This window comes from Gekko japonicus, unplaced genomic scaffold (genome assembly GCF_001447785.1).
Source record: "Gekko japonicus isolate JY-2015 unplaced genomic scaffold, Gekko_japonicus_V1.1 scaffold49, whole genome shotgun sequence".
In the NCBI taxonomy this organism is placed as follows: Eukaryota; Metazoa; Chordata; class Lepidosauria; order Squamata; family Gekkonidae; genus Gekko; species Gekko japonicus.
Window position 1 is genome coordinate 2,380,453 of NW_015173674.1, and position 8,564 is coordinate 2,389,016.

Genomic DNA, 8,564 nt, shown 5'->3' on the forward strand with positions numbered 1-8,564 from the left:
CGACTCCTATAGCCCCCACACCCCAGCCCGCCCGCGCCCCGCCGCCTTCCCACTGAGCCGCCTTCCCAGGGGGGGCGAGCCTTCCCGGCAGTGCCTCTCCCGCGTGTGCTGCCTCCCACCTTGGCAGAGTGCTTCAGCTGGTACACAGCTGGGTCATCTCCGGATTTGCCAGCGGCGGCCTTAGTAGCACTGATCAGGTCCCCGAGCGCTTTGGCGACGTCCTTCACGGCATTGATCAGGACCACCTGAGGGCAGAGGAGGGATCCTGGGTCAAGGGAGAGACGGGTGGGTGGGTGGGGGGTGGGTGCACAAGAGAAGCAGGCGCCTTCCTTCCTTTGCCTTCCGTACCTGAGTCTCAGGGTCCTCGGAGCCCAGACTGGACGCCCCCAGCTTCACCACCTCTGCCAGCCGTGTGATGGTGGCCACAGAGGACTGGGCCGCTTGGGCCAGCTTCTCCTGGCTGGCTGTGGCGTTCTGCACCAGGACTTTGGTGTCCTCCACCAGGGCCTTCGCCGTCTTCAAGATGCCCTCCCTGCCAAGGAAAGGCAACACACAGAGCTGGGCGTGAGCCACTCGGGAGGGGGAGGGGGAGGGGGGGGCTTCCTCATCTGCCGAGCATCCCTAGAGACGGTCGTCCCCGAGGCTCCCATACCGGTGATCAGCAAAGGTCTCTGCATTTTCACGGTTCAGGGTCCCGGCTGTCGCAAACATAATCGTGGTGTCCAGATCGGCGATGATGCCCGACACGGCACTGGCGGCTGTGATGCACGCTTGGGTGCCACGGTTGCCAGCCTGTAGCGCGGCCAGCACGTGAGACACCTGCAGGGGGGAGGCGGAGGAGGAGATTGGATTCATACACCATGGCTCTTCACTACCCAGAGGAGTCTCAGAGCGGCTTACAGACTCCTTTCCCTTCCCCTCCCCACAACAGTCACCCTGTGAGGTCAGTAGGGCTGAGAGAGCTCTTGACAGAAACGGCTCTTTTTAAAGAACAGCTCCTGTCAGAACTACGGCTTGCCCAAGGCCATCCAGCCAGGTGCAAGTGGAGGAGGAGTGGGGAATCAAACCCGGTTCTCCCAGATTAGAGTCCGCGCACTTCACCACTACACATGAAGAAGAAGAAGAGATTTGATTCATACCCCATGGCCCTTCACTACCCAGAGGCGTCTCAGAGCGGCTTACAGACTCCTTTCCCTTCCCCTCCCCACAACAGACACCCTGTGAGGTGGGTGGGGCTGAGAGAGGTCTTAACAGAAACTGCTCTTTTTCAAGAACAGCTCTGACAGAACTGTGGGTTGCCCAAGGTCATCCAGCAGCTGCAAGTGGAAGCGTGGGGAATCAAACCCGGTTCTCCCAGGTTAGAGTCCGCACACTTAACCACTACACCAAACTGGAGAAGGAGGAGGAGGAAGAGGAGATTGGATTTATACCCCACTGTTTACTCAGAGTCTCAGAGCGGCTTACAGACTCCTTTCCCTTCCCCTCCCCACAACAGACACCCTGTGAGCCAGGTGGGGCTGAGAGAGCTCTGACAGAAACTGCTCTTTTTTTCAAGAACAGCTGTTATCAGAACTATGGCTTGCCCAAGGTCATCCAGCAGCTGCGAGTGGAGGCGTGGGGAATCAAACCTGGTTCTCCCAGAGTAGAGTCCGCACACTTAACCACGACACCAAGCTGGCAGCAGAAAACACACCTGGCCTCCAGCATTCTGTGGGCTTGCCTCCCCTCCCCTCCCCTCCCACCCAGCTCGGGTGCAGGGGATGCTGGGGGACGCTCCCGCCCTGGGCCATCCAAGGAGGCCTCCCCGTGCACCACCAGGCTCAAGCAGGATCCAACCAGGATAGGAGATGACAGGGCAGGGCCTGGGGGGGGGGCTGTGCTCCTTTCCCCTTTTGCCCCCTCCCCCCTCCCGGCAGGGTACCTTCTCCGAGACTCTGCGGGCGCACTCAATCAGCTCCTTCTTGGTGTAGGCGTCACTGGGGCTGCACTGGAGAGCCCCCGCCTTGGTCACCAGGGCCGCACAGCCGTGGCCCAGCTCCTGCACCCGGTTCTTGATGTGGGAGCCAATCTGGGGACAGAGAAAGGGAGGGGGGGGGAATGAGTTGGGGCGGGAGCTGCCTCCTCCCACCCCAAATGCACCTCCCCGGCTCCTCTGCTCCCTGGCCTCCTCTCCTCTCCACGCCATATGCCACACCCCGTAGAGTTGGTGACTCACAGCAGCCGTGGACTCTCGCAACCCCCCCCGCCCAGAGCTCCTGTTCCAAGACATTTGCTCTGGCAGCACCTCTGTCTCAAAGGATCATAAGCGGGAATATGCAGGCAGGCAACGTTCTTGGAGCCCCCTCCCCCAATGGCAAAAACCCTCCGGTCTTCTGCAGAATGCCTCCAGGAAAGTGTCCACCACCTTGATCGGTGCGCCCCTCTCCCCCATGCCCCCAGAGTAAGAGGTCTCGATTCCCTGCCCCAACCGGATCCACCCCCCAGCCTTCACCTCCTCGTTCTCAGCAGTGAGGGCAGCGGGCTTGGCTTGGTGCGCCAGCTGGCCATAGTCACTGGTAAGCTGGTTGGCCAGCGTGCCCAGTTCATCGGGGTTGGTGGTGGACTTGGTGACCTGCAAAGAGAGAGAGAGAGAGGGGGGGGGGAGAGGGAGGTGGCAGCCAGGGAAGAGACAGGAGGGGCAGGAAGGATCTCCTGCAGAGCAAAAGGGGTGATGGGACCGCGAAGGAGCCCCGACCCAGGAGTCCCCCCGCTCCCCTCCCCTCCCCTCCCTCCAGGTCCGGGGGGAGGGCCTGCCTGCAGAGGGCGTTTGCTTCTGGAGGGCAACAGACTCATCACCCCTGCCCTGCCTCACCATCTCCTGGACGGTCACAGCGATGGCCTTTGCTGTCTTCACCATGGTTGTCTGGTAATCCACAAACGTCCCCTCAGGTTCTCCCACTGGGCCTTCGTCCAGCTAGAGAGAGAAAGAGAGAGAGAGAGAGAGGACTGTTTATGCCGAAGCCCCGGGGGTGGGGGTGGGAGTGGGGGGCAGCCATCGCGCTGGAGCTGAGCTCACGGGCCCCAGCTGCGTTCCACCTCCTGGCTCCAAGTGGCTTCCAAGCCCCGCTGCTGTTCAAGGTGCTGGTTCTGAGCGACAAGGCCTCAAACGAAAGGTCTTCCATCGGAAGTGCCGCCCCCTCCCCTCCCCTCCCAGCCTCCCTGGGCCTTCAGAGCCAGCACCAGCACCAGCAGGAGGGCTGCCACCCCCACGACCCCCCCCCTCGCCCTCCCCGTGGCTCACCTGGTTGATGGCTTGTGTGATGGAGTCCACCATGCCCCCCACCACCCCTGCAGCGCTGGCGGCTTCGTTCAGGGTGGCCGTGAGGTCCTCCACCGCCTCCTGCATCATCTGCACGGCCTCCTCCAGGGCTTCCTGCGTGTGGGCTGCTTGCTGCAGAGAGGGGCAGGCGTCAGACGCCGGGGGGGCCACCTAACCGCTTGGGGCTCAGCAGCAGCCGCTCGGGACACAAGGGCCCCCGGGGGGCCGCGGCAGGCCTCCTCTGCCCCTCCCCAACCGTTAGGTGGACGCCAGACGGGGCCTCCAGGCTACAGTGGCCCCGGGCGACCTTCCGTTGCCACCCCCCCCACACACACACCCCACCCCCACACACCTTCGGGTTGCCCCCGGCCTCCTTGGCCGTGTAGAGCATTTGCAGGGCGGACTCCGCCAGCGTCTTGGTCTGGTCCAGAAGGTTCATCTGCTGCTGGTGGTTGATGGTCTTGGAGGCGGCGCCCACGGCGGCCAGGACCAGGGGTAGCGGGGGGGGGGTTGGGAAGGGCCGGGCGGCTGGCGCTCATCTTGTTGCCTCCCCACTCCTTTAGCTGCACAGCCGCCTCTCGCACCCCCGTCTGCTCCACGGCAGTGCCTCTTCACCAGCCCCCAGGCTGGCTGGGCAAAGACCCCCGGCTCTGGCCTCGCACGGGGGCGGGGGGGAGGCTAACAAGGCATCCAGAGGAACCTCGCTGGTCTGGGCTTTGCCCTTGCTCCACGTGCCGATCCTCACACTAGCATCCCCGCTGCCCCTTCTTCGGCACCGCCTACACCCTGCACCGTATCTCTCTACGCTGTCCCGGAAAACTGCCCTAACCCCAGTCCCCCGTCACACTGCCTGAGCACCGCAGGAGGGGCCACCCGGTCCTTCCTCCAGCCCCTCTCCTCAAAAGGCAGCCCTGAGCTCCGCTCCATGTGTGTGATGCCCCCTCCCTCTGCAGCGCCTCTTGCCCTCCCGCTGCCCCACCGGAGCCCAGTGATTACCTTGTGCCCCAGCTGGGAGGCCTCAGCTCGCGCAGCGTTGGCCACTGGCTCAATGAGGTTGCTGATCTCCTGCACAGCCATCAGCATCTGGTCGTGCAAGGCCTGGAAGAGCGGGGGGGGGGGAGGTGAGGGGCCGGGGAGGGCTGTCCCACTAGGGAGCCAAAAGGCCCCTCCGCTCTGCGGCCTCAGGAGCAGGGAGCGCACCGGGGCCCACCAGGTCCACACGGCCCCCCCCCTCCCAGGACAACTGCCAAGAAGCGGGGCGGTCTGGATCCCAGAAGATGTGGGAAACTCAGGGTCCTCTCCGCTGGCCAGGGACCGCTCTGGCTGGCCATCAAGCCACACGGCAGGACTTGCCACCGCGGGGAGACCCTCGGACACCCTCTTGCCTGCCTGGGACGGGAAGCGCTGCCCCCTCACCTCCTGGGAGATGCCCTCGCGGGGGGCCAGCTGCTGGCTGATGGCTGCCAGGGAGGCCTGGTCCACGTCCCGGATGCACTTGGCCAGCACCTCAATAGCCTCGTCGCATTCCCGCTGCCCGGGCGCCTTGTCCCTGCAGAGACAGCCGCCATCTGTTCACCCGCCCGGCACGGCCTCTCCCCCCCCCCCGGGGCCCCACCCAGCTCAGAGAGCTCCTTCCTGCTGCACTCCCCCCCCGCTGCACCCCCCCCACCCCCCGGGATTCAGAATTCAGTGGTGGCGGCGGCAGCAAAAAAAAAACCAGTGGTCTCTCCGGCCCCCGGCAGGACAGTGCTTAGGTAACAACCCCCATTCAGCACACACGGAATCCAAACCCAGGGCCCCAAAGCCAAAATCTGCAACCTCCCATCACCCTCGTCCTACAACAAGGTCACGGGGGGAGGAATCCCTCTGGCTCTGCACCGTATCCCTTCTGCAGACGCTTGTCCCTCGCTGGATCCCGTCTCTTTCCCCGCACCCCCCTCCTCACGCCAGGTCTCAAAGTCCTCAGCAGGCCTCAGTGACCCGTCAGGACTAGAAAGCCGTCCCTTTTTAAAACAAGAGAGCTGAAACTCCCAGGGAGCCGGGTCTGAGTCCAGTGGCTCCTTGGAGACCAACAAGTCACAGGAGGCCCTTCGTCTCTGACGGCAGCTGAGCTCTCGACTGCCCTGAAAGGCTCTCCTGCCCTGAAAACCTCCAAGGTGCTCGTGGATGGGCCCCCCTGGCTGTTCTACCGCCCGGCCAACACGGCGCCCCTTTGCAGCTATCCGAGGAAGCTGTTCCTTGCTCCCATACAGGCCGGCCCACATTCCCACCGTGCGCGCACTGTCCGTCGAGAGGGGAAAGGCAACTGAGGTGTCCGTGTGGAATGTGAGGCTGACTCGGGGCCAGAGAGACAGGTGGCCACGCAGAGAACTAATCCCCTTCAAGGACGGAGAAGACACATCCGCCAGCCTGGAGCCCGGAGAGCAGCAGGAGGGGAGGCCTCTTTGCCCTCTGCCGACGCAGCAAAGCCAAGTGCTGCTCCCCCCCCCCCCCTCTGCACTGAGCTGCCTCCGCCCCTCTTCTGGGCCTGCCGGGGGCTGGGTTCCAGAGCCCGATGAGCTCTGCTTGCTGGGCCAGGTCTAAGACCAAGAGGCGCCCACAGCACTAGCCTTCGGGACATCGGATGCCAACGGCCCACGTCCTCAAGGTGCAGACCCCATATCTTCTGCCTCGGGAGGACGAGCCCCGCGTGCACAGCACTAGCGGCACACACCCACTCCTCGAGCCTACCCAGAGTCTGCCACAGGACGGAGGGCGGCCCAGGGCGTGCAGAGGCCGCCCCAGAGGGGTCCCGGTCCAGGGCGTGCAGGGACTGGGAATGGCCCTCTCTCTGAACAAGGCCCTGGAGAGCGGGCTGGCTGGCTGGCTGGCCAGACCCTCCTGGCTAGAGCACGGGCGGGCAGGCGGGCGGGCCTGACGCGATCCAAGAGGCACCTTCGTCCGTTCGGGACCCGGGAGCAGCAGCATCCCCCCCCCCCCACTTGCCTATGTTGGTGATCAGCTTCTTAATGGAGTCGGAGACCGTCCGCGAGTGCCCCGCCAGCACTGACCACTTGGGGGGGTCCTTAGGGTTGACAGCCAGCGAGCGAGCAGTCTGGATGAGGCCGGCTGAGCTCTCCAGCATGGTCTTGGCGGCGGCGATGATGGGCTCCATGGCTCTGCGCCCCTGGGAGGGGAACACGCCCATGGGTAAGGGAGGGCAGCACCTTCTCCCTCTAAGCAGCCAAGGCCGGGAGATTCCTGCGACCTGCCTTCTGCTCCCCCCACGCAGTGCCCAAGACACAAACACCTCTGCCCCGGGGGGGAGGGGGGGTCAGGGCTGGGCTCTGCAGGGTGCCGGTCCAGCCACCACTCACCTCCGGGCTGATCTGGGCAGGGACCGTGGCAAACTCGGGGTTGGAGGCAAAGGCGGTCAGATTGTCCACAGCCTCAATGAGGGGAGTTGTGGCTTCCCGGCAGCGTTCTCGGTTCTCGGGAGTGAATGCCCCGTCCAGAGCCTATGGGGAGAGAAACCCGTGCGGCCTCAGGCCAACCTCACAGCACAACAGTCCCACAGAGCGGGCCACTCAGCACTGCCCCAGGATGAACCATCAGCCACGCTCCAGCTCCGCTTCAGATCTACGGATCTCTCTTTTGTCCCCTCCAAGTAAATTGTCTGAACAGTTTTTCTGACCTCCTGGGTGTGAACCCAAAGGAAGGCTTGTGTGTCCATTCCTTCACAGTAAGAAAAAAGCCTGTTCTGGAGGCCTCCCTTCCACAAAAAGGATGTGGGCAGAACTGAGAGGGTGCAGAAGTGAGCGACATGGACGATCAGGGGTCTGGAGACTGAGCCCTGCGAGGAAAGGCTGTAAGGGCCTTGGGAATGTTTAGTTTGGAGGAGACGGAGGGGGGACAGGATGGCTCTCTTTAGATATCTGAAAGGCTGTCATTGGGAGGAGGAGGAGGGCAAGGAGCTGTTCCCATTGGCAGCAGAGGACAGGACCCGAAGCAACGGGTTTCAATTGCATGCAGAAAGGTATCGGCTGGATATTAGGAAGAGCTTTTCCACGGTCACAGAGTGGTTCAAAGGTGGGATCAGCTGCCCAGGGAGGTGGTGGTGAGCTCCCCCCTTCACTGGCAGCCTTCAAGAAGAGGCCGGACGAATATTTGTCAGAGATGCTGTAGGCTGGTCCTGCATTGGGCAGCAGGGGGCTGGACTAGATGGTCTGTCTGTAGGGCCCCTTCCAACTCTTGCGATTCTATGATTGTAAGCCCTCCTTTTAGATCTTCTTTTTCGTATAATTTTATAAGACAGGAGGAGCAAAAAAAATTTTTAAAAAAATAATCAAATCAACTACATTATATCCAAACTTTCCTCTTGACTCAACGCGGCTGACAGGCCTGTTGAATCCGATTAAAGCCTCCCTCCCTTCCTTCCCGGTAGCTACTGGGGGAGGCGGGGGGGAGAGAGAGAGAGAGAAAGAGTGGGGCTCAGCATGCAGCCAGCACCCCCCACCCCCCCCCGGAGCAGCATTCTCAGGTGGGCCTGGCTGGGAAAGCCTCTCTCTTGTTCTCAGGCCCTTGTCAGAGCAGGCGTGACCAAGCAGGTGGGCCCATCCTCTCTGAGTCAGCAGAAGGCAGCTCCGTACATTAATGCACAGATTCCTCTGCGTGGCTTCAAAAAACATGGAGGTGATGGAAGGAAAACTGCCTGGGAGCCTGGCCAGGCTCTTCCGGTCTCCCTGTAAGCAGCCCCCAGCCCTGGCCACGGTGGGGCGGAGCCAAGCCCCCGGGCCTTGCCTCCCCCCCTTCCCCCCCCCCCGAGCAAAGTCTGAATCCTCCACTGGAGGAGGAAGAGCCACTCCCTTCGGAGGGAGGCCAGACCCACCCCTCTGGCCTGCCCCCCCCAATCAGCCTGGCGGGAGGGCGGGCTCCCCCGTTACCTTGATGGTCTTGACCAGGTTGGCGGTGCTGTTGGCCACCTCCTTGGCCGACTGGACAAACTGGCGCTTGGCCACGGGGTTGGCCGTGTGGGAGGAGGCCAGGCGGCAGGTGTTGCAGAGGGCAGACGTGTGTTTGGCCACAATGGTGGCTGCCGAGAGGACCTGCGGAGAGGAGGGGGACAGGGGGAGGCCCCAACCCGAGGTCAGCCACCTCTGCCGCCCAAGGCGTGCAGGCACACTCCACCGGGGTGAGCATGCGGAGGCCGCCATCCTCGCCAGCCACAGAGGTCACCTCTGCCTTCTCCGCCACAGTTGGCCAACCAGCCCGAGCCTCCCCACCGGCT

At 63.2% G+C, this 8,564-nt stretch overlaps 1 protein-coding gene across 1 annotated transcript in view; it reads right to left on the minus strand.

The window, feature by feature from the left end:
* LOC107120248 (talin-1-like) overlaps positions 1-8,564 on the minus strand; it is a 50,244-nt gene that overhangs the window by 13,482 nt on the left and 28,198 nt on the right. The window contains 13 exon segments of the mRNA XM_015422896.1: positions 120-245; positions 349-532; positions 653-819; positions 1,922-2,068; positions 2,492-2,611; positions 2,852-2,953; positions 3,281-3,430; positions 3,651-3,845; positions 4,295-4,396; positions 4,715-4,849; positions 6,285-6,464; positions 6,655-6,795; positions 8,221-8,382. Of these exon segments, the coding sequence (XP_015278382.1) occupies positions 120-245; positions 349-532; positions 653-819; positions 1,922-2,068; positions 2,492-2,611; positions 2,852-2,953; positions 3,281-3,430; positions 3,651-3,845; positions 4,295-4,396; positions 4,715-4,849; positions 6,285-6,464; positions 6,655-6,795; positions 8,221-8,382 (1,911 nt within the window).